Source organism: Micromys minutus, assembly GCF_963924665.1.
Source record: "Micromys minutus genome assembly, chromosome: 18".
Classification (NCBI taxonomy): domain Eukaryota; kingdom Metazoa; phylum Chordata; class Mammalia; order Rodentia; family Muridae; genus Micromys; species Micromys minutus.
Window position 1 is genome coordinate 13,903,692 of NC_137953.1, and position 23,488 is coordinate 13,927,179.

General features: G+C 45.9%; 1 protein-coding gene across 1 annotated transcript in view; it reads right to left on the reverse strand.

Moving 5' to 3' along the window:
- The window catches only part of POLR1A (RNA polymerase I subunit A), a 55,688-nt gene that overhangs the window by 15,697 nt on the left and 16,503 nt on the right, over positions 1 to 23,488 (reverse strand). The window contains exons 10-21 of the mRNA XM_080932176.1: positions 22,362 to 22,532; positions 22,048 to 22,170; positions 20,004 to 20,234; positions 15,125 to 15,379; positions 10,951 to 11,142; positions 8,115 to 8,264; positions 7,078 to 7,261; positions 5,876 to 5,958; positions 5,607 to 5,765; positions 3,795 to 3,893; positions 2,085 to 2,237; positions 733 to 815 (exon numbers count right to left, since the gene is read on the reverse strand). Of these exons, the coding sequence (XP_080788302.1) occupies positions 733 to 815; positions 2,085 to 2,237; positions 3,795 to 3,893; positions 5,607 to 5,765; positions 5,876 to 5,958; positions 7,078 to 7,261; positions 8,115 to 8,264; positions 10,951 to 11,142; positions 15,125 to 15,379; positions 20,004 to 20,234; positions 22,048 to 22,170; positions 22,362 to 22,532 (1,883 nt within the window). The remainder of the gene's footprint in view (positions 1 to 732; positions 816 to 2,084; positions 2,238 to 3,794; positions 3,894 to 5,606; positions 5,766 to 5,875; positions 5,959 to 7,077; positions 7,262 to 8,114; positions 8,265 to 10,950; positions 11,143 to 15,124; positions 15,380 to 20,003; positions 20,235 to 22,047; positions 22,171 to 22,361; positions 22,533 to 23,488) is intronic.

Genomic DNA, 23,488 nt, shown 5'->3' on the forward strand with positions numbered 1-23,488 from the left:
GCAAGTTTGAGCTCAGAAGAAATGTCAAAGCAGTAACTGATGGGCAAATCTTCGAGGGGAAGTTGGGAAGAAACTGGGCTTCTGTCACCCTGCCCACAGCGCTCAGCATGGAAGCTGGAGAGGCCTAGGGTTTGCATCCCGTTTCCTATCTCTATTCCCACTAGCATACATTCTTTGAGCTCAGATCCTTCCATCTACCCAATGAGGCTAGGTACAAGACTGTTTCTTTTCCTACTAGAGAGGACAGGTCTTGGCTGACGACCTCCCAGGTGACAGGGGTACCTATTAATAGAGTGAGCTGTACTTATCCCAGGTTGCCGAGCCTCTCAGACAAAGAACAAATTCACCACTGCCAACCAGGCATGTCCAACCTTTGGATACTGCTCATACTGTTGTCATCTACAACGTCCACCCCTGAGAACCATGTAACTGAGTTTTACATGGTGTGGGATTACAATTTTATGTTGGGTTGTATTCAGATATTTTGAGGGACATGCAGCTCACGGGTAAGGCACACCTAGAAGACCTACTGTGTAAGCCTCTGACGGTGTGCCTATCAGTAATGTTTAAATAGTCTGTGCTATTTTCTGTCTCAGGCCACACCTGGAGACACACCATCTAACAAATGATGTGCACTCATGACATCATTTTGAATGACAGCACATGACAGGAGCAAGGTCCTGGGACACCAACCCACCTCTTAAAGAGAGCTACGGGTATTTTGGTTTTTACCTTTGGAGATAGCCAGAACGGCTGGTTTTGACAGCAGTATCCACCAGGCCTTCTCGCCCTGCCATGCAGTGGAAGAAGAACTCCTATGGGAAAAGTGGGCACCAGGTCCCGAACGTGGCAGTGAGTAGCATGCATTTCCTAGAGGGCCGCACAGGGCCAACCTGTGCACTCTTTCCTAGCCACACAGATCGTTCATTTCCTAGATCCTACAATCCTGGCTTTCATAACCCCAATAGCTCCTAAAGACTTGTAGTCCCTTGGGATCGCGCTCTTCCTGCCTGAGGTAGAAGGACACATGATCAAAAGCATGAAGCCCTAAATGCACTCACTCATGCCTCCCCGGGACGCCGTATGCCACACTGCCAGTGAGAGGCAATGCTGGGGTTCACCACCGTCCTGCAAATCCCAGGCCTGGATTCTGCACTTCAAGTGTTTCCTAAACTTCTTGTTTGGTTTTGAGATAAAGTCTTCATATGTAGTTTAAGCTGGCCTTGAATTTGTGATCCTCTTGCCTCAGGCTCCTGACTAATTGAGATTACAGTTGTGAGCTATACATATGGTAGTTCACATGCCTAGCTCAATGATTTTTTTGATACTCTAAAAAGGCTAAAGTCAGAATTTGAAATATTCTACATCAACCCACTGGTCCCTCTTGCCTTTAGGCTGTGGATGATCCTGGAGATGCTTGTGTGGGGCCAATGGTGGGGTCTCTAGAGCAGTCAGCAGCCTTACAGCTCACTCCAGACCTGGTGCATGACCCCACAAAACCAAGGTACTGACGTCCAAAAGGCCGTTCCTTAGGGAATGCAAACTATATACCTGCTACCCATGTCCCACTATTACAGAGAGGAGAGGACAGAAAACGGGGACTTCATGAACTCAATCTCTACCATGCTCCCTTTGGTGATACAAGCATCCTGGTGACTGATACTCCCCTTTTTGGCTGCTTCTGAAGCAGCTAAAATCTGGCTTAGAGAGACCATGTTACAGAAAGGGTGAGGCCAACATCTATCTTGTCTTTTCATGTGTGTGTGTGGTTTTTTGAGGTGTGAGGACTTGCTAGGTAGCTTTGGCAGGACTCAAACATGACAACTCTCCCTTGAGCAAGTACTAGGATAATAGCATGAGCCAACACAACGGGCTCCATCTTTTCATTTGACCACTAAACACAATCACGTGCCTACTGTGTGTTAGCACTTTGTGGCTCTAATATCACGATGGGGAGCTCCATGTGGTCTGGAGGGTATGCCTTTAACCTTTACCACTTGGTTGTTCCTGTGCTATTACTAATGAGGCCATAAGTCACCACTACCAGGCATAGAACTGAGGGGAGATGCCAAAAATCCACATACAGGAGGCTTGATACCGGTAAGGAACCTTCCAGTGACAAAGCCGCCAGCCCTTGGGGTGAATTCGTAAGGCTCAAAGCAGGGCAGTGACTTGCCAGACGCCATCAGTGGGGGTCTCCGACCTTCTAACTCAATTTGGCCCAGCAGGCAAGAGATCTGGGAAAACAAAACACAAATGACACACAAGGTTTCTTTGAGTGTTGAGTGACACTTTGTCCAAACAGGACTTCCACCTTTGCTTCAAGAAAAGCATTTGGAAATGATGTTAGATCTGAAGGACAGCCTAGATGCTTAATCTACCCAAAGAAGATCATTCCAAGAAAAAGTTGGCTATGGCTCCCCCTCTCACTTGAGAACAAACAATACCTAGAAAATAAACGGTGACTTAGAATCACCATGTTATACCTGGAAGTACCTTGAAACTTGTCCTGCTTGGGCTTTTTTGATAACTTTACATAAGCCAGAGTTATCTGGGAAGAGGAACCTCAGTTGAGAGACTGTTTCTATCAGGTTCCTTGGAAGTCGGCCTGTACTGTGTTTTCATTGTTAGTGATTAATGTGGGTGTGCCAGTTCACTGGGGAAAGGCCGAGCAAGGACAAGGTAGTAAGCCGTGTTCCTCCATGGCTTTTGCTCCAGGTCCTGCCCTAAATTTCTGTCCTGAGTTTCCTTAGTCATGGAGTTAGAAGATGAAATAAATTCCTCCCCAAGCCGCTTTTGCTCACCATGTTTATCACAACAATAAAAGCTTTAAGGAAAGGCTCAAATGGGGATGTGGGGTCCAGAGGGGACAATAATCCCAGAGCCAGAGAGAAGTCAAGCCACTCATCTGCTGAGCCTCTCAAGCCCCACTGTCTTGACACTCACCTAAGGATTGCACATGCCCCCTAAGAGCCTCTCAGAGACTGAAAGCAAAAAACCCCACATCAAAACACACTAAGATCTGTGAAAACGGCTCTGTAACACCAAGGAACTCTGGGAAAATAATGAGACCCAAGAGGTAAATAATCCTTAGAACAATGCTTCCAATGTAAATGAAAACAGTAGATCATACGACATTGTAAGATTCCATGCGGTGTGTGTGGGTGTGATTCATGTATGTACTTGTGAAGGCCGGTGGCCGACATTGGGTGTTTCCTCAATCTCTCTTCACCTTTATGTTTTCAAACAGGGTCTTTCATTCAACCTAAAACTCATCAATTTGGTTAGCATGGCTGACCTTTGGGGATCTGCCTCCCCCATAAGAAGGGGACCACATGAACTGCCAAGCCCAGCTTTGTGCGTGGATTCTGAAGCCCTGAACTCAGGTCCTTGGGCTTGTGAAACAAATACTTCAGTGATTGAGGCATCTCCTTATTTCAACATCAAGATTCACACTGAAATTCTGCATAGATGGGACGATGTGCAGATATAACATGCACACACACAGAGGGATGATGTGCAGATATAACATGCACACACAGACCAAAACCTGGTATAATACATCGCAGGCCGTTATGTAACCTACCTGCGGTTTTCTATTAGCTTGTCTAAGTCCAGACGGTGGTTAGCGCCTGCACTGACTACTATATGCTTCAGGGTTTGTGTGTGTGTGTGTGTGTGTGTGTGTCTTTTTAGTTATATTTACATGTTTTAAAAGCAGAAATGAATCTGAATGCTGACTCATGACATCACCCACCTCTCTGACAAACTGGCTCAGCTACTGTTGTTCATACCTGCATCGTGTTCACGGTTGACCCTTTGGCTCCTGACTGCACCATCATCTGCAGGTTGTTTTCGGGGAACTGTCTGTGTAAGCCAAAAGGCATACATGCCTGTGGATTAAATCACACTGGTCAGTGACTTCATCTTTTTTGAAATCCCATATTCAGTAATTCAGAAGGTAAAGCTATGACGCAAAAACAATAAAGCCAGAGAGAGGAGTATTTATCTTCGACTAAAGGCTGAGCTGCACTTGAGACAAAGGAAAACCTTATCTGGATTATCCTTTCTCTAAAACATACAGATGGAGTGTCCTGCCCTCCGCTCTGCTCACAGGAGTCCAGGTTCCATTCACTGGCTAAATGGCACCAGAAAAGGAAACACGAAAGGCTGAGAAGCTAGGCGGTGGGTTTAGGGGGTGCAATCTGTGATCCTAAGAGGGGCTAGATGTGGTGGTCTGAATAAGAATGGATCCCGATGACTTATACATTTGAATGCTTAGTCACCATGGAGTGGTGCTATTTGAAAGGATTAGAAGGATCCCTGTTGGACAAAGTGTGTTTCAAAAACCTATGTCTGTTTGTCTGTCTGCATATGGATCAGGGTAGAACTCTCACCTAATTCTTAGCTACTTCTCCAGTACCATGACTGCCTGTGTGCCAATGTGGCCATCTCATGACAATGTACTAACCACTGAAACTGTAAGCAAGCCCACAATTAAATGTTTTCCTTTACAAGAGCTATCTCACTCATGGTGTCTCTTCACAGCAATAGAACAGTGACTAAGACACTAGATGAGAATAAAATCTGGGCTGAAAAGATAAGCTCAGTGGTTAAGACCACTAGCTGTTATTCCAGAGGGCTTAGGTTCAATTCCCAGCACCTATATGGCAGCTCACAGCTGTAACTCCAGTTCCAGGGGATCTGACATCCTTACACAGATATACATGTAGGCATCAATGCATATAAAATAAAATAAATGTAAACATAAAAATCTAAGGTAAGGTACCAATGACTCGGCACAGGAAAGCACTGTTTGGATTCCCCAAAGAGCCAGCATATTACCAATGTCCACACTTGCCAGCATGCCACCAAGCACTGGGTGGGGAGCCAGTAGTGAGAAAGCCCCAAAGAGAGATCCTGGGAGACAATGACATGGTTCTGAACCTGTTTCAGCCTGTGCCTGGAGACCTAGACACCCAACTCAACACAGGAGGAGCAGAGCCTGGAAGAGGGCAGGAGGTGAGCCATGGGACAAGAATCTAAGATTTGTGCTGTCATCCCTGGTGGGCAAGGCGTCTGCTATAAGGCTTCTCTGACCTTGACCCATGCAGATTCCTGTCTCCTTCTGAACTGCCGTAGGAGGGGGCTCGGCACTGTGCATATGGTCCTCATACACCTGCTTCTAGGTGTTCAGAGCCCAGACACACCACTTACTTAAGGTCACACAGCAAGTGCAAAGTACAACAGGAAGCTAGGCATTCACCCTGACTCTGCTGCATAAGCATCAGAGATGTCTGCCTTTCATTCTATACATGAACCAACAGTCAAGCTTCTTTCTTCAGCCCCTTTAATATAGCAAACACATTTAGAAATGCTGCACAAAGTGTTCCCTTCTAGCATAAAACCAAGGCCTTCCTAGACTCACAGTGTGAGAGAATGAGATTCTGAGCTCTTCACAGAGATGGACTTTACCCATCCAACTTCAAATTTCACCTACTCGGATCTAAAGGGCTCAGGGTGAGAATCAAATGTAATTAAAAACAAACCAACAGCAATAAGCATTCAGAACAATGGGGATTTGTGCATGGTATGGCCAGGCTAACCTTGTTAATCTCATTGCTGTAATGGTTCACTTCCTCCTTGAACTTCATATCAATCATGTTAAAATCCCTCTGGTCTTTGCCCAGATGGGCATCTTGCCATTTCCCTTGGATCTCATCATATGATGCAGCTTCTGGCAAGTTCAACGCAGCCCTGACAGCCTAGAATAAAGAAATGAACAGGAGGCTCTAGCGAAAGGAGGATGTGGTTACTCTGTAAGGTTAAGTGGCCCCTGGACAGAAGACCACAGCTTCCCAGTCCTCCTCTTTACCCGGGGTCCACACTGGGTAGATTCTTCAATGATGCGCTGTCTCATCCCATCTGCGTTTGGCTTAACCAAAATGTCTTCCACACCTGCAAAGTCAGACAGAGAAGTTCAACAGGACCCAGGCCTAATGTCACACTGGCTTGTCAACTTGGTGAGGCTCAGACCTAAAGCTGAGAGCCACAGATAAAGGAAACTCTGGAGTAATGATATTAACATTAGTGTATGCTTACAAAGGCCTAAACCTCTCTTCTGTAAGTGATATAATTAGGGCTCAAAACTGAGGTAAAGAGAAGAAAGCCGAGGCTTGAGTTTCAAACTTCTGCTATTAGCCAGAAGCTCTGCTGGCTGCATTCAATAATATGGCTAGAGATTTTGGTTGTTCAGCAGCAGAAGAGAGGCTGACCGTGAGTATCCCAGAAACCCTATCTACAGCTGTATGCATGCAAGCACACATCCATGTCAAGTCTGGGTTCCCAGTACTGCCTCAGAAAGGCCCACATCCTTTCAGCTAAGCCCATCCCTCGACTCAAAGGACTGATTGTTCACCTTGAACAGTAATTTCTTTTCAACCCAACAATGTTTTGTTTCTACCCATAAATGCCATAGACCTAAGAGACCTGAGTGGGAAGGCAAGAACTGACTGTTTAAAAGCTAGAGCAAACATCTGGAATTCCCATCACAGTAGCCTGGAAACCTGAGGCTTCTGAAGACTATATTCGAGCAGAAAGAGGAAGAAATGATTATTCTCCATGGAAGCTAAAAGCATAAAAGCAGACCCTGCATGAGGTCACATCCAGGCCATCCGTGTAATGATGACCTCTGCTAAACAGGGCTAGAATGAGGTTAGCCAGCCCTTCCCACGAGCTCTACTCCCTCCTAGCATGGCCTTGTTTGCTCCGTCAAGCCTTGGCATACAGATCCCAGTGCATCTGAATTGCTCCTGTTTGTGCCACGTGCTAGAAGAGCTTCAAGCAAGGCTGCTGGTTAGGTCTGGTCCTCCCCGGTGAGCTGGGTGTAGGAGTTAACACTGTCATAGAGTGGGGTGAAGAAAGGGACAGGATGGGAATGAGGATGGGGAGAGTGCTCTGCCCTGCCGTAGGAAAGGAACACTGGCTGTGCAGTCAGACGAATAGCCCTGATGGAAGACGAATAACCCATCCACCCAGAAAACTGCCTAGGTGCCATCCTGGGAGGCAGACACTTACCCAAGGTGAAACCTCGATAGAGCTGTAGGTAGGCAGTGAAGAGGCGGGCTAGGCAGGTGAGAACCCTGCCGCTGGTCTCACCCCCATAGATCTCATAGCAGCAGTGGACCAGGCCGTAGGCAGAGCTCCCATAGTGTGCCTTGTCCAGCACACCGCACAGCAGCTCCCCTTCCCTGATGATCACCTGTGCAGGGAAGGGTCACCAAAAGCTGGGCTTCAGGGAACATCTCTTGTAGGAGCCACCCACACAAGCCAAGTACTATTTTAGCTTTATTGCTTATGTCCCTCTACTGTGACCTGCCTCAAATCCTTCAGGGAAAGACGAAGGGAATATATGAAACCAATACATACTTTAGGTAAGGGAGATGAACATACACTGGCTAAGTTTTAACTGCACACAGTAAGTGGATGATCTATACAGGGAAAAGAAGTGGCTGCTCCAGGTAGGCATAGGGCATCTGTTAGTCCTAACGCAGGGTGGGGGTGGGGTTCACTGGTAGAGTTCATGCTAAGCATGCAGGGGACCCTGGGTTCAATACCCAACACCACAGAAAAAAGGAAAGAGGGAGGTAGAGGAGAGCAGGCCCTGTTAAAAATACAGCCAGCTGCAGACTTGAGATGCTTGCTTACTAAGAACACCGAGGCTTTGGTGTGTACTCTCACAGGGACAAAGCACTCAAGAGTGACCACACTGGCCTTCCTTAAGTTTGGTTCTGAGTGTTTGGAGGTGGGATGTGGGAAACTCACAGCAATATGGCTAACTCACATCACTCAGAGGTCTTGAAGGAAAGCGCAAGTTCTATGCTGTAAGCACCGCAGAATCAGCGCCCCAACTTTGGGAAACCGGTCCAGATTAGCAGGTGTTTCATACTGAGAGCCAGAGGGTAAAGGTCAGCCCTGACTACATCTTAAACAAAAGTGGATACCTTGGGACAAAATTTGTCTTCTGAGGCATGGCATCAGTTTTTGAACTTGCTTTTTAAGTTAATACCCCTACCTCTTGGAACAGAAATCAGCTTTATAAAGGGCAGCCATACCTGGGATTCACACATGGAGTCAGGGTCAAAGTCAGGAACAGGCCGTGGCTTCTCCTTCACCCAGGCTTTACCGCCGATTTTTGCCTTTCCAGTTAAATTCAGGGGGGCATAGTCCTCTGGAGTTATGTTTATGAGTAGGGTCGACACCACCTGGGAGGGGAAGAGAGAACTGCTCTTTCAGGACTGTCACCTCATGATGCCCTTCCTCACGCTTTCAAAGCGCAGTAAGGAAACAGGTCCTGATAGACAAGTCCCCTAAATACACTAAAGCATCATTGTTGAAGGTTTCTGATCACAGGTGAACCTGGAGATTGTGTTATTTACTAAAATTCTAGTTGTCGTGTGGCTCAGCCCTTAGCACACACCTTTAATCCCTCTGGCTGGAATACAGACACACCCTTAGTACACACCTTAAATCCCAAACATTGAAGGTGAAGTCAGTTTGTAGAAGGAAGAACTCAAAAGTGATGTCTAATTGGGAGGCAAAGTGACAAATCAGAGAAAGATCTGACAGAACAGATGCCTAACTCACAAGAGAGAGGGAAGGGAGCATAACAGAAAGGAGGAAAAGGAGGAGGAGGAACTTTCTGCTGGGAGAGGTTGAAGAGAGAACAGGCTACACACAGGTGAAAACAGGAGCCAGTATGAGGGCAAGCAGAGAAATGGGGGGATATGGGAGAGTCGAGGGGGCGGTACTGAGTCAGTCAGCTTGGAGGACTAGGTCTAGGTTAGCAGGTGGAGGCAGCAGGCCTCTGAGATGACAATTACATTAGGCAAAAAGTTACTTTTACTCTTCATAGGATCTTTATTCCTAAGACTTGCATTAAATTCTGAATAGGTCAAAGGAAAAAGTATAAATTGGGGTCAAAGCAAACATCAGAGAATGTGGTAACGTACCAAAAATGAAGACCTAGCTGAGAGAGATGGTGAGGCTCTTAAGACACCCCCCTGCCAGGACAGAAGCTGAGATACACACCTCGGTCATCCTCAGGTAGGGGGCAATCACTGCTGAGCTTGACCTCCTCCCTGCACAAGAGCTTGTATTCTCAAGGCAAGGACATGAAGACTAAGGAGCTCCCCACAGGAGGCCTAAGCATCTGACAGACGCAGAAAGGCATCAGGGATGGGGTGCCTGGAACCAGTCATGCAACCGAGAGGCACATTCTGACCCAGCACTGTTTGTTCACAGCCTGCAGACAAGATGCAGCCATTCACTGGCAATTATCTGCCCTGTGTTTATGTGAGGCAGGCACTGAGGAGAGATTAATGCTCCTTGGAGCCTTGATCCCTTGGGGATCCTGCTTTGGAGGACAGAGATCAAGGACAAGTAAGAGCAGAGCACAAGAGGTCACGGCTCTTTCAGTAAGATGGGCATGGAAGGGCAGTCGGTGACAGGATCATAATCATGTGTGTAGGGCAAGGGCCAGGAAGAGTGAGTGGAAAGACTTAGCCTGAACGAGAAGGAAAGTATCTGAATTCTACACCCAAATCCGCTGAACTGCACAGAACATGAATCGGAATGTATTTCTTATAGTCATGGGAGCAGAAAGGACAAAATGGGGGTAGACTCAGAGTCTGGGGAGCCATGCCTTCAAGCTCAGAAGTGAAGACTTCTTACTGTTTTTACTGTCTTGACTTTCTTTGTGGATGGAGTGCTTAGAAGACTGACAAGGGCACTAATCCCATTCATTCTGCTCCCATGACCTACACATTTCCCAAAGGCCTCATTCTGCAATACTATCTGAGGGGCGTGGTGGGCAGAGTGAGGATTATAACACGAATCCTGGGAAAACAAATATGTGGACAAAAGTTTGCTGACTTAACTCCTCAGAGTGCTGTTTATTATAAATACCTTCTAGGTCTACAAGCTGAACAAAGGAAATGCCTTAAGGAACAGGTGTCACACTGATAAGGCGGGCTGATAAGCCCAGAACCTGATGCCAATCAGCTCCTCCAGAGCTAAATGCCACAAGGAAATTGATGTAACCAGAATTACTTCTAGTACTGAAAGGTCAGGGTGTCTATCCAGAGTCAATCAGAAGGGTTATCACTCAGCAAACAGTTGCTGATAGACGGCCAGGAGAGGCCCTTTCTCAAGCAGGTGTTCTACAGAGGGAGGCAGGTGTGCCAGAGGACAATGAACCGGTGTTGGAAGAGCTGCCAAGTACACTTCCACAGAGGGAGCAGGGTTGGGGCAAACAGGCAGAGAGTACAGGTTCTCGGCTGGAGAGGTGGCTCAGTGGTTAAGAGCACTGACTGCTCTTCCAGAGGTCCTGAGTTCAAATCCCAGCAACCACATGGTGGCTCACAACCATCTGCAATGAGATCTGATGCCCTCTTCTGGTGTGACTGAAGACAGCTACAGTGTATTTATATATAATAAATAAATAAATCTTTAAAAAAAATCCTGGATTTGAATTCCAGTTCTGTGTCTAATAACCTTGAATGTATAAAATTTAATATTAAGTCTCAGCATTCTCATCTAAAGAGAGAAAGTTGGATTTAAGCACTTTAAAAAAAAAAAAACCAAACTCAGCAATACCCTTGGTATTTCCCAATAAACCTTATCACCAGAGATGTAACACCACTGCCATTTGTATTTGAATCAAGTTAGACACCAAGTTATGTTAGAGCCCATAAAAAGAAGCCATGCGACCTGTTCTTAGTAGATTCACCCTAAGATTACCCAGCCTTGCGGCTGCACCCAAAGGAAAAGTCACATTACTTCATGATTAGAGATTTTTGTCTCTGCTCTAGGAGCTCTTGGAATTGAAACTGTTATATAAATGATTCATTTCCTTTTAAAACATACACTGGCTGCTATTCCCCCAGCTACCTGCTTTCCTGTCCACAGCGGGTAGGGCTTCAGGATGGCAGGAGGAAAGAGCTTCACACGTCCCACTTTGTCTGTGAGCCCTCGGTACACCAATTCCATGTACTGTTCCCGGGTGAAAAAGCATCCCCGAATGGTCATGTTGGCACCTGACACCATGTGATCTTGAATCAACCCTGCCAATGGCTGGCCATCCTGCAAATCAAAAAGACAAAGAATAAAGACAAACTGAAAGTCAAACTCTTTCATTTCCAGCCATCTACCTGGAGGCCGCTCTACCAAGAGCTTTCGCATAAAGCCCAGACTCTCCGCTCCGTACCATCACTGAGAAACAGACCGCCTCACAACTCACATGACCAGGACTTACTTCTGGATTCATCCTTTGCCAGCTGCCTGCTGTCTTAAGACAAATGTTTCAAACTCATCCAGTTCCACAGGCCTTCCTTATTTAATCACATCTGGTTCTAGTTACTCAGCAGATTTTTGGCATTTATGCCTACGTTTGGTCTGGCTGTTGTCAGTTGTGTTCTTGGTTTTGTAGTTTGGTTTTATGCTTTTATATTTTTCACACATTTCTGGCCTTGTACTTCTATAAATTAGTCATCCATCTAACAAATATTTACTGAGAGCCTACTGTGTGCCTGGGCATTAGGCAGATCATTAGCCTGCTCAGAAGCCAACAAGGAAACAAATGCTGAGATGAACATAGGACCACATGTTTTAAATGTCGTGGGAGAGAAAGGCAGGATGTACAGTGCAGACTTCAGAGGGGCTCACACTGCACCTGAGCAGCAGTGCAGACTGCGGAGGGGCTCACACTGCACCTGAGCAGCAGTGCAGACTTCAGAGGGGCTCACACTGCACCTGAGAACACTGCAGATGATGCCTTAGTGATGATGTGCTCAGGCAGGAGGAAGAATTTAAGGACTCAGGGGTCTTATAGGGCCAGGGAAGGGCCTGTTGTGTTTGACTATATTGGGAAAAAATGTCCTTTACTAGTGTGCTTTCAGAATACAGCATGTGGTTCAGGGTGAGTTCGAATAAAGCTATTACCCACCTAAGGCCAAAGCATGGGCTTTTATAAAAACTCCAGGTTCAGTGTCCACATTAAATTTCATTTGACATTTTCAGTCTTTGTAATCCCCAGTCTTCCAGACCTAATCTGTCAGGTCTGTGTTCATGGCAACACAGGTAAATCAAAGTAAAAATAGCTACACTCAGGGAGGTTTTGTAAGTAGTTTCTTAAAACTTTCCATGTTTACTGGAATCTAAGATTAAATCGAGAATAGAGCTCAAAAAGCAAACACACTCCAGGGCAGGCCCCATGTCTAGGAGATGCTGGTCATACAATACAGACTCCATGTTTGTGTGTATGTGTGTGCTTGTTTTATTTTTGTGTATCTGTGTCATTAGTTTTGATTTTTGTTCCTGTTTTTGTGTTATTTGAGAGAAAGAACATGCTGAAAAAAATATTGTATGAAAAAAATTAAATAAAAAGTTAACCTAATATAAAAACAAAAAAATCTTCCACATCTTATCCCAAAAATGATCTTGTTTTTCTTGGAGAAACCCAAACCAGGATTCGGCATGTGATCTAGTCCAGTGTCTGGAGCAGATAATAGAGAATTTTCACCTTCAAGGGCTGCCATTCCACATGTGACACACCTGGTGTCTTACCTCCTTCTAGCCAAAGTTTTTCCAGGACTAGAAAATTCCTTAAAAAGCTAAACTCTTTTTCTTTCTTTTTTTTTTTTTTTTTTTGTTTTTTGCACTTTATCATGGATTCTAGGGAGAAATGCTGATTAATGCAATTACTAAGGGTCTACTTATAATTCTGAATTTCCTAAAAAAGCCATTTAGGGTTGGAAAGAACAATTCTGAATGAAAACTACAGAGTTCTGCTGTTTAACATCCTAGCAAGATGATATTAAAATCAGTATCTCTGGTCAGAATGCTCAAAGAACAGTGTGTTTTATGTTTTGGATTTTCTAGCTATGTAGAAGTCAGGAAACTACATCTTAAGTTTCATCAAGAACTTTCTACAAAATTTGGCTCTCAATGAGCACAGGAAACAAAAGGAGCACATTGTTCAAAGAAATAAATGAAAAACTCAGTTTCCTTAAAAAAAAAAAAAAAAGAAAGAAAGAAAAAAAAAGGTTAAAGTTCTATTCATCTCAGATTTTAATTAGTACATAGTATGGCCACAGGGAAAGGTGCTTAACCTGGCTGTATAGACAAAGTGTACCGCAAAGCAAAGGAGAAACGAGCAAACTCCCTGTCTATGGAGACCCAGCCCAAGGAGGAAAATGATCAATAGAGAGAAAAGTAAGAAAAGTCCCCAAAAGTCCCTTTCTGGTTGGCCAAAGCACCCGGCAGCTCATTCTCATCACTCTGTCACCAAAGACGCTGGATTCGCCTTTTGGCATTTAAGATGAAATAAACCTGACCAGAATCTTAACTGCTGACACCATGTCATGTTCTACAACAAGCCCCACCTAGGCTCAAGTGTGGCTAAGGACTCAGAGGCCTGAGTCTTGGCCTCATCACTGGCTGACAATTTACTTTCTTGGTGTTTCTTCACCTGTAAATGGCACCTGTTTCTAAGGCCATTGTGAAGACTGTGTATGACAATGTTTGCAAACTGCTGAGGGGATGCTTGGGGCCCAGTGTATGCACGTATGTATGTATGTATGTATGTATGTATGTATGTATGCATGCATGTATGTATTTCAATTCTATATATCACTGCCAAGAAACTGTACAGTCTGAAAAGGCCTCAGCCATTTGAGCAGGTGGGAAGAATTATACTCAGTCTGGTTCTCTTTGCTCTGTTCCTTCCATAAGCACCCACTAACTCAGTCTCCTGAAATATCAGTAAACATGTCAACCCTGGAGAAAAAAGGAGGATTTCAAAGAGACATCTTCATGAGATATAAGGGGAATCTCATCTGGACCCAGGATTAAGCTGCCTCTTAAAATTCAGGCTTGGAGATGGGGAAATGAGGCCAATATAGCAAGAAAAAGAAAGGATACCCGAAAAAGCCAAAAGGAATCACACTATTTACCTAAAATTAATGATTCATTTAAGTCTGCATGTGTGCATACACACATATACCTTAAATAAAGTTACCCTACTTGGGCTGACAATGCTCCCCCCATATGCCATAGATTATTTAGCAAAAAGCAGGCATGAAAAACTCTTTTGAGTTGTCATGGGAGTCCAAGAGAGCGTCCCTCAAGTATAAACTATGGATGCTGCCCCGACTGTCTCCCAAAGGCTGAACTCAACTCCCTATTGCCGAGACATCCTGTACTTCAGTCATAGGCTCAGAGGATCTAAACTAGATTTGACCCGGAAGCCTCCTCCCTGAGGACTAATGCTCAGTGTTCTGCAAGCTGCCAAGGGAAGGAAACAGCCAACAGCCTACTCAGCTTTGATGCTTACGAGGAACAGCAATGACCTCAGAACAGGGTACCTGTGAGGGTGCAGTAGTGGCACTCATGCCTTAGCAGTACCTCACAGCCCACTCAAGAGGAGGGAGAGCACGTCTGGTACGAGACACCGAGCTAACTACCTGGGAGTGCTGTGCTCACAGCAAAGACTACTACGGACGCTTTACTAAATTAGCTAATTCTGAACTGTATTCTAAATACTTATCTATATACCTTTTCACCCCTCGTCAAAGAAAACCACAACTGATACACCTCTGTGTGTGTGTGTGTGTGTGCGCGTGTGCAAGTGTGTGTTACAATAAATAAAAAGCCATAAATCTGAGGAGGTAAGACAGAATGTAATTAAATCTCAATATAAAAGTAAAAAATATAAAAATAAAAGTAATCAACCAAATGAAAAAACTCCCAAACTTAGGATCCTCATAGTCTTCTGTGGGTTTTAAATGATGCTAAATCTTGCTAGACCAGCAAGTTAGAGTTTGGAACTATCATTCAACTACCAAACTTGGCTCTTAAGGATGGCTGCCCCAGGTTTTCTCCTAATGTTTTAAGTCACCACAAGACAAAAATGCTTCTCTGATTTCAGACGCTAAGAGCTGAAAAACGTAGGACCTCCTGTTCCACACACTTCTGTCCCGGAGCTGCCCAGCCAAGCCAAGGTCCAGCTCTGCAGGCCACGTCATGCAGGTGATGACTGCGGCATGGTCTCACAAGTCCGACTTACCTTGGGAACAAGATACTGCTGATCAGTGCAGGCCAGGACATAGGCTTCAGCTCGGCCCAACTCACTCTGGGGGAAGTGGGCGTTCATCTCGTCTCCGTCAAAGTCAGCATTGTAGGCCTTGCAGTTGGCATAGTGAAGGCGCAGGACTTTTTCTTCAGGCAGAATGTGAGCACGGTGGGCCTGGATGGAGGGTCTGTGCAAGGTGGGTTGTCGGTTCAGGAGGAGAATGTCCCCGTTCTTGACATGCCGGCACACCTGGGGCAGAACAAAGGGCAGGTTAGTACCAGTGGGAACTGATCCTTTCAAGGGTTTGCCACACTTCAGCTGGGTAAGATCTGCATGCCTCATGCTCTAGTTAACCAAGTAATCTAGAAAAAAGCTCTAGAAACTCTGAGAACTACTTGCTAGCCCTCTGTTCTTGGCCTTTCACAGCTCCAATCCCTGCCGTTAGGTGCCGAGACATAAGGAGCAAACATGGCTGACCACAGAGCCTGCCTGGTAAACACTACCTTCAGAAGACGAAGCCTTCCAGGGCCCTGGGCTCCTGTCTGAGTTAACGAAGAAACAGATAAAGTTCCAAGACTGCATGCTTCCATGGATTTGAAAGAACTTGGCAGGCTTCTCGAATCCCCCCAAGCTCATACAGGAATTCCACTGCTTAGAATTAGCCCAGCTTTTCCTGCTCAGCCAGCACTGGAAGACGAGTGGCTTTTGAATCTCAGTTCAGTGACTCTTGAAAACATACCGTACTTCAAAACTTTAAAACAAGTTTAACAACTAAAAACTGCCATAATCTTGGGGAAAACAACCTGAAGATATCCCTGTGACATTTAAAACATTTCCTCCCAGTCTTCCAGAAGGAAAAAAAGCACCAAGAAAAAAGAATATATGTTTATACAGCCTGGCTTACAATGGCAAAAAAGCAGAAATATTCTCACTGTCCCACAAACACGGCAGTAAATTCCAGTGTATACACACTACATAATGCTACAGGGATCACAGAGGTTAAATTAGATCAATGCTAGTCTGGTGTAATGCTAAAAGAACTAACAAAACCAAAATCCCAGTAAGGAGACAGGATGAAAGGAAATCAACTTGACTGTCATCTAGGGCATCTGCACGAAGGAAAGGGTGTGTGGGTCGTCATTGCTAGGTCTCTGGGCATGGACTTGAAGGTGTTGAGGCACACTGTAGCACCTTAGCCACCCCAGGTCTTAGTATGGCTCACAGCAGAATGCATATTACTACTGCATAAATATTTCTGCAAACACTGTCTTGCTGTGTTGTCAAAGTTGGTCTCAAACTTATGATCCTCCTGTCTCTGCCTGCCAGAGATGACTCAGCGGGTAAAGGAACTTTCTTCCGAGCCTGATGCCCGACTTCAATCCCTGGGACCCACATGACAGAGAGTGAGAATCACATGATGGAAGGAGAAGGTTGCCTTCTGATTCCACATGCATGCCTTGGCATATGTATTCCTTGATTTCTTCCCAGTAAATAAATGCAATAAGAAAGCAAACCAGAGGATATGGACCCTTGGCAATCATCACCTCAGGTCCCCTGGGTGGCAGCAGTTAAGGGGCGGGAGGAAACAGGCATTGTGTCCTTCGGTGGCTCTCCCAAGAGGGCACACCGGGAAGCTGGCTAAGGTAAGCCAGTCAGCGGGGCTTCAGGCTGTGAAGATTTCCCCTCCCCCACAGTCCTTGCCAGTTCTCAAAGTTCTCTCAGCTGGAACAGGTTAGCAGCCCTAAGAGTAGAGGGTATTTTTGCTTCCTGAGGAATTCCAACCTTCCTACCCCCATAGGCGGTCTTCCATGTGTTTCCAAGGAGACCTGAACTCTGAGGAGTCCCATGAGCATTTGCCCAAGGCACTGGCTGCTCAGTCACACAGCCTGAGGTTTTCTTTCCTTAGTGTCTCATGGGAAAAGTTGGTCAGATCTGTGGTCCAGGTCCAAAAGCCCAGGCTGGGCCTAGAATCTGAGTCTAGTGAATTCACTGCAGCTGGAGAGAGATGTAGGCCAGTCTGCCAGGCACTCGCCAATCCAAACAGAAATCTGGGAGTGCAGGGCACTCCCCTTGCCAACCCAAACCCAAGGCCTTTCCTTTCTCTTGTCACTAAATAAATACTCTGGTGAAAATTAGTGTGCCCCAGTGCCCGGGTTAGAATTTGCAGGGGCAGGCATGGGGCCAGAGGCTGCTCAGGCAGCCAGGCAGAGAAACAAGCCTAGGCTATCCTGACCACTTCCTTTTTGTTGAGGCCCAGGGGAAAGGGCAAAGAGGTCATCCCTGTCACAGAGAAAATGACCTTTCTGCCAATCCTCCCCCACTGGACCTAACCTGTAAGTTAATCTTTAGTTTCCTCCCTATTCACCTCTCCCAGCCCCTCTATTAAAAAATAATAAATTAGAAGAGCATGCATACCTAAATCGAAGTATCCTATACGTACACACATTATTGACATCAAAGTTGCCATCCTGAGTTCCAGGACCTGATGGAAGGACCACTTGTGCTTCCTGTCTTTGCACAATAGGGAACTCAGAGATGGGCGCATACTCTGGGACACACACACGATGTTGTCAGAGCAAGAAGCAGGGATAGGGAAGAGGGAGGGTGCACTATGTGTGCTGGGGAACACACCAGGTATCTAACACGATTTTCGGGAGTGGTAAAATCCCGTCTTTTAAAATATTTTTGGATGCATATCTACTTGTTTACACTTGCTTTCCCACTATATAGTAAGAGCTGAGTAGTCACAAGAGCCTGTAAGACCAATTAAGGCTGAAATAGTTACTTTGACCCTAGGGAAAAGAGGGCTGGACTGAGACTTAAAGAACCATCAGGATTCAGCTACAGAGTCTGAGGGGGGGGGGGCAGAGAAACAGCATGTGCAAACCCCAAAAGGAGATGGACCCAGCCACACAGATGGGCTGAGAGATGGGTCTGAAAGACCAGGATAAATCCTGACCCCTAACAGGTAAAGCAGAAGACCCCTAGCAGGTAGAGTAGAGCCAAAAATGTAGGATAGCCGGTTCAGTGACTCAGCTTCAGGAACTGACTGACCATAAAAACATAGAAGTTAAATAACACATCATAAACAATCTTGAGAAACCGGATGTTCCCCCTCAAGATTCTTCACTGGTATTTTTGGTATTCTCCAATGACGTACCCCCCCTCCCCCCATTGTGGTTTTCTTCCTTTAAAACCCCTTTCTCCCAGCCATTCGTGGTCAGACTCCTCTACTCCTGCGTATGAGTCTCGATCCCAGTGCACTGGTCCATTAAAAAACCTCGTGTAATTGCAGCAAGGACGGTCTCTTGTGAGTTCTTGGGGGGTCGTGTTATCCTGAGACTTGACTGAGGGTCTCCCCTCTGCGGGGGTCTTTCAGGTTAGCTGCTCAGGTGATGGGCTGAGAGGTGGGCCAGCTCGGAGAAACAGCAGGTGGCCTCATGAGCTTGCTAAGGATTTGAGCCCATTTTGAGTTGGGAGATAAGAACTGAGCCAGGCTCACTTACCCTCACCACTACTCAGGAAAGCTGTCACTGGCTTCATGTGAACTGCCTAGCACACTGACGCTGGGCACTCTCCCCCAGTGGCACTCCTGCCCCAACTTTTGTCCATCCCCACCTGAGTCCACAGAAGTAATCAGGCCACATGAAGAAAGCATCCCAATAAGCCTCTGACTTATTGCTATGCCCCACTGGCGTCAGATCATTTCTGATTTACGTTTCAAATGCCCTAGCTACTTACTGCCTGTTTCCTTAGTTAAAGGCTCTGAAATCTGCCTCCTCCGACTAAAGAACGCCCTAACTACAGACAAGAATCAAGTGTAGACACAAAACCAGCAAGCGGGCCATCGCTCCCTAACTTCCCAACTGCTCCCATGTTTTGTACTCCTAGAGGACCTCATCTCTCTTATTGGACTCTTTATGAGATTAATGTTCTGATAGCTTTTTCTTAATTCTATGACCGATCCATCTAAGCCTCACACTTCTTGTTTTTACAGGAGATGGGTTATTTTGTCTGCTGTCAACTCAAATTTAGAAGGGCTAAATATTGTGTCTCTTTCCTTAACACCCCTCTTCTCTCCCATGCTTACCTATATCAGGAAATGTCCCTGGTGCTCCCTCTGCAACACGACTGTACTTATCTGTAATTCCCCTGCAGCCCTTGAGGACTCCCTTCTGGGTTCACAGATCATATTCATTCATTGGCAATCCCTGTCAGGGTCATGTCCTTGCAAAGCTGGAGCACAAAGCACTCAATACTCAGTACTACTGACCCCTCACTGCAAATTCCTCTTGAAACATTTCTCCTCCTTGCAACTCTCTGAGTGAACAGAAAGATTATTTTACATTTGCCTGGACCTATCAAAGTTAAGCAAACATACCTCGTGGCTTCTTGAATCTCTCAAATAGCTCCTAGCAAAAAACCTGACAATGTACTAACCTAACAAAGAAGAAAATTGGTGCCTTGAACTGTTTGAATTGTGTGCCGGTCACCAAAGCAAATCAGCATAGAGCAGAATTTAACTCTGCTCTACTGAGGGGGCTTCAAAATTAAGGCAAGAGACTGGCCTATTGTTAGCCCTGAAAAACCAATGGGAACCAGCGGTCACCATGGCAAGCCAAGGGTGTCTCCAAAGTTCCTGTAGGCAGGTGGGAAGTTTTGTTGAATACTACAATATTACAGTTAGCCAGTCTCAGAGACACTATGCTAATTCAGTATAAGGGGCGAGGACACCGGTCAATCATTTCTCTCCTTAATTCCAGTGAAGCTGCGACTGATCTGAGTACCATACTTTGATTAGCCCTGCTCAGAGGCAGCACGAAGGAAACAGACAGGAACTAGGAAGTCATGAACAAACCCTCCTTTTACTTACAACTTTTGTCCCCTGAGGCTTAGGACCCCCTGTGGCAGGTGTCAGAAGCTGTTTGGCCACAGCTTCCCGCTGCGTAGCATCCACTGCGCTCAGGGCTGTGCGGCTGCCATCTTCATTGATGACCATGGAGGCCCCTGGGTGCACATTGGGTCCGTTGATGACCGCCTGTCTCAGTTCCTGCACGTTCCAGGGGGTAACCGGCTGAGGGTAAGTCAGTTTTGTGGCAAATACCTAGAAACAAGGATTGCATGTTAAAATTCAGAATGGGCAAAGGTTCCAGGACTACAAAAGCTAACAAGATAAGCTGCCCGATTTCTTCCCAAATTGTGGGGAGCTGTCTTGCTTAGCCAAGGCCTTTCTGCAGGCAGAGCAGCATGTCTCCTTGGCTGGACTATTTTGCTACACTTGCTCTCTTAAGGAAACAGACTAGGCAATTTACTGATTAGTTTTCTTCACCCTTTCCTGTCTGCCAATAAAGTCAGTGTTGACAAAGGAGAAGTATGGGACACTTGCTTGAAAGCCACCACACCCCTCCACATCCCAGCAGGTACCACTAACTGCCCAGGTACTTCCACTGAGCCCAGGCATGGCATCAGAGTGGCACTTGAGAGGAAATGGATTTGCAATTCTGAGAACATGAAGTATTCTGTCAATGCTAGGTCTGAAACCCGCTCTAAAAGAAGTGAGTTCTCCACAGTAAAGTGCATTTCTGAGTCACTGGTGTTTACTTATTTGATTCTTCAACACACACACAGACTCCAAAGCCCAGTTAAAGTCCCGGCTCTCTGTGGGAGCAGTGTAGAGCCCTGCCACGCCCCGCCCCCTGCACTTCAAGCTAATGGACTTGCTTACTGCTTGCCCATCACTTGGCCCACAGCTTTAGGAGGCAGTGCTTGGTGTGTGGCTCCCTGCCAGGCTTTAGCTCAGTCTCATTTGATCTCACCTTCTTGTTCCCATAACACCTCTGCTGCACTGTGGGGGAGGAGAGGAGAGCAGTTTTACCCACTGTTTTTCCTAGTCACCCTGTAATAACCCCAGGCCTACATGGCTCTGAGAATGTGGGGTAAAGTGGAGGTCAGTCTTTTTTTCTTTAAAAAGAAAAGAGCAGAATGCTATGGAGGTACAAGGCAAGACCTCCCTGAAGCTCCCTGCCAAAGCTGGGGGTACTCCAGACACTGAGGTCAGAGCCAGGATGGCTTCTCCATTCTGCCTACTGGGCCTTTCCTCCCAACGATTCACACTTAAGAATATGCTGGCTTTCCTTGGTATATAGTTCAGCTTTTGGATGCAAAGACTTCTGGTTCCTGGGAATAAACACAGGGTAGAGCCTTCTCTGCCTGTTCCTGATACATTAGGCTCTTACCCAGGAAGCCAAACTGTGCCCAAGACTCAGAACACTTTAGCTCTGCTTATTACCAGCTCCCCCAAGAGAGGCAGGGTGGCGTGTAAGGAAATGAAATTCCGCACAAAGGGAATTAAACCATCTGCACATTATTGACCTCGAGGCCCATTAAGGAGGAAGTTGGCTAGAGAGAGCTGCTAATGAGCGCCGAGGCTTTAACTGGTGGGGAAGTGAGAAAAGGAAGCTGGCTTGCCAAAGAGCACTAATGGGTGACCAGGCGAGCCACTCACCCCTGGAAAGGAGAAAAGACACACGATACAAACTTGCTGCCCTTCTGAGGGTTTTCCCCTTTCCACTGCCAGATACCCAAGTGGGACTAAAATCCCCTTGTCTGCTTCTCCTCTCATGGACTCAGTTGGACAAGGAAGGTTTAAAGACTAGATAAAGATTGGCAAGCATAAGATATAGAAACAGGACTTGGAATGACTTGCTGGGAATTCCCTGGTGCTTTGGGAAAAAGTTCCAGGATACCATTATGTACCTTAAGTTCTTGCCCTACACACTCTTCTTCCTTCCACAGGTGAGGCTGAAGCTACCCCACTGGACCCACGTTGATCTACCATCACCTCTGTCCCCAGGCCTCTATGGCACACCTATCTCCCAGCCACCAGTAATAAATGAGGCCTCTCCCCAAACACATACCATGGGAATCCCGATTTCATTGGTGTTGATGTACATATCTGGGCAGATGACTGAGCGGGCTGCGTAGTCAACTCGCTTTCCCATCATGTGCTTCCGGAACAAGCCTTCCTTCTTCTCTAGGATCTACAGAGAGCAAGAAAGTGCCAGAACATTAAATAATTCAGTTACATTTATTGTTTTCTTGCTTCTGAGTCAGGGTGTATAATGTGCACTTACTTCTAAACAGGCAGATGGGAGCTGGGGATATAGACCAGGTGTCAGTGTTTGTTACCGACCCTCACTCACATGTGGTGGGAATCCAAATCACAGCTCACCTGTCTTATGCCAGGGTACTTTTCCAACATCAATTTATCCATCTCACTGTCAAACACAATATTGACGTGGCTCTGAAGGCGAATCCAAATATTGTAAAGTTTATCTGTGAGAGACTGGCCCGGAAGCAAACTTAGAAAGGAACGGTCGATAACACCTGAAGAGTCATTTTCCTGGGAAGATAAATCCAAGAAAATAAGAATGATTGAAGAAAAACTTATTTACTTAAAAGGAGGATGGGGTTTGCTGGAAAGATGGCTCAGTGGTTTGCTTAATAGCACCGACCGCTCTTCCAGAGGTCCTGAGTTTAGTTTCCAGCAACTACATGGTTGCTCATCTGTAATGGGATCTGATGCCCTCTTCTGGTGTGTCTGGAGATAGCTATACTGTACTCATAAATTAAATAAATCTTAATAATGTTAAATAGGTTCCCATCTTAAGCTTCTTAATGTCTATTCTACCCAAACTAAGAGTCTTAGCAGTCCTTCCTGTGGGGTTCTACCAGACAACAGAGTTTCATGTGGAAATGCTACAGGTTTAGGAAAACATTAGTCAGCAAATTCACAATGGAGTGCTCACCTAGGTTGCAGGAAGTCCCGGCTCTACCTCTAGCAGCACAGAAACTGGCTGTGATGGTGCACACAGCAATCCTGGCACTGAAGGTGGCAGCAGAGGGGTCAAAAGTTTAAGGGCAGCCCTGGTTATATGGTAACTTAAAGGCCAGCACAGGCTGCATGAGACCCTCTCTCCAAATAGTAATAAACAACAAATAACAGCAATAATAGTATTACTATTATTTTAACGCAGGTAGAAAAATTTCTTAAAAAGAAAACTGTTTGCTATATAATACTGTATGTCATCAGTTATAATGTGAGTCCCCAAGTGGGTTAGACTAAGTTACTGGCTGATCCTCAAGCTTAAATATTTACCTAATCATGTAAAAATATTGCTATCCCTAATCCTGTCTCTTCCTCTTACATACCCAGGGAAGAGAAATACAGATGTCCTTAGAGCACCACCTACTGGCCCCATCTAGCTACATAAGGCCTAGAAGATAGAATTTCACCATGTAGTTCACATGAGAGAAAACACTATTGGTGTGGGGAAGCTGAGGGCAGGTGAAGACGAC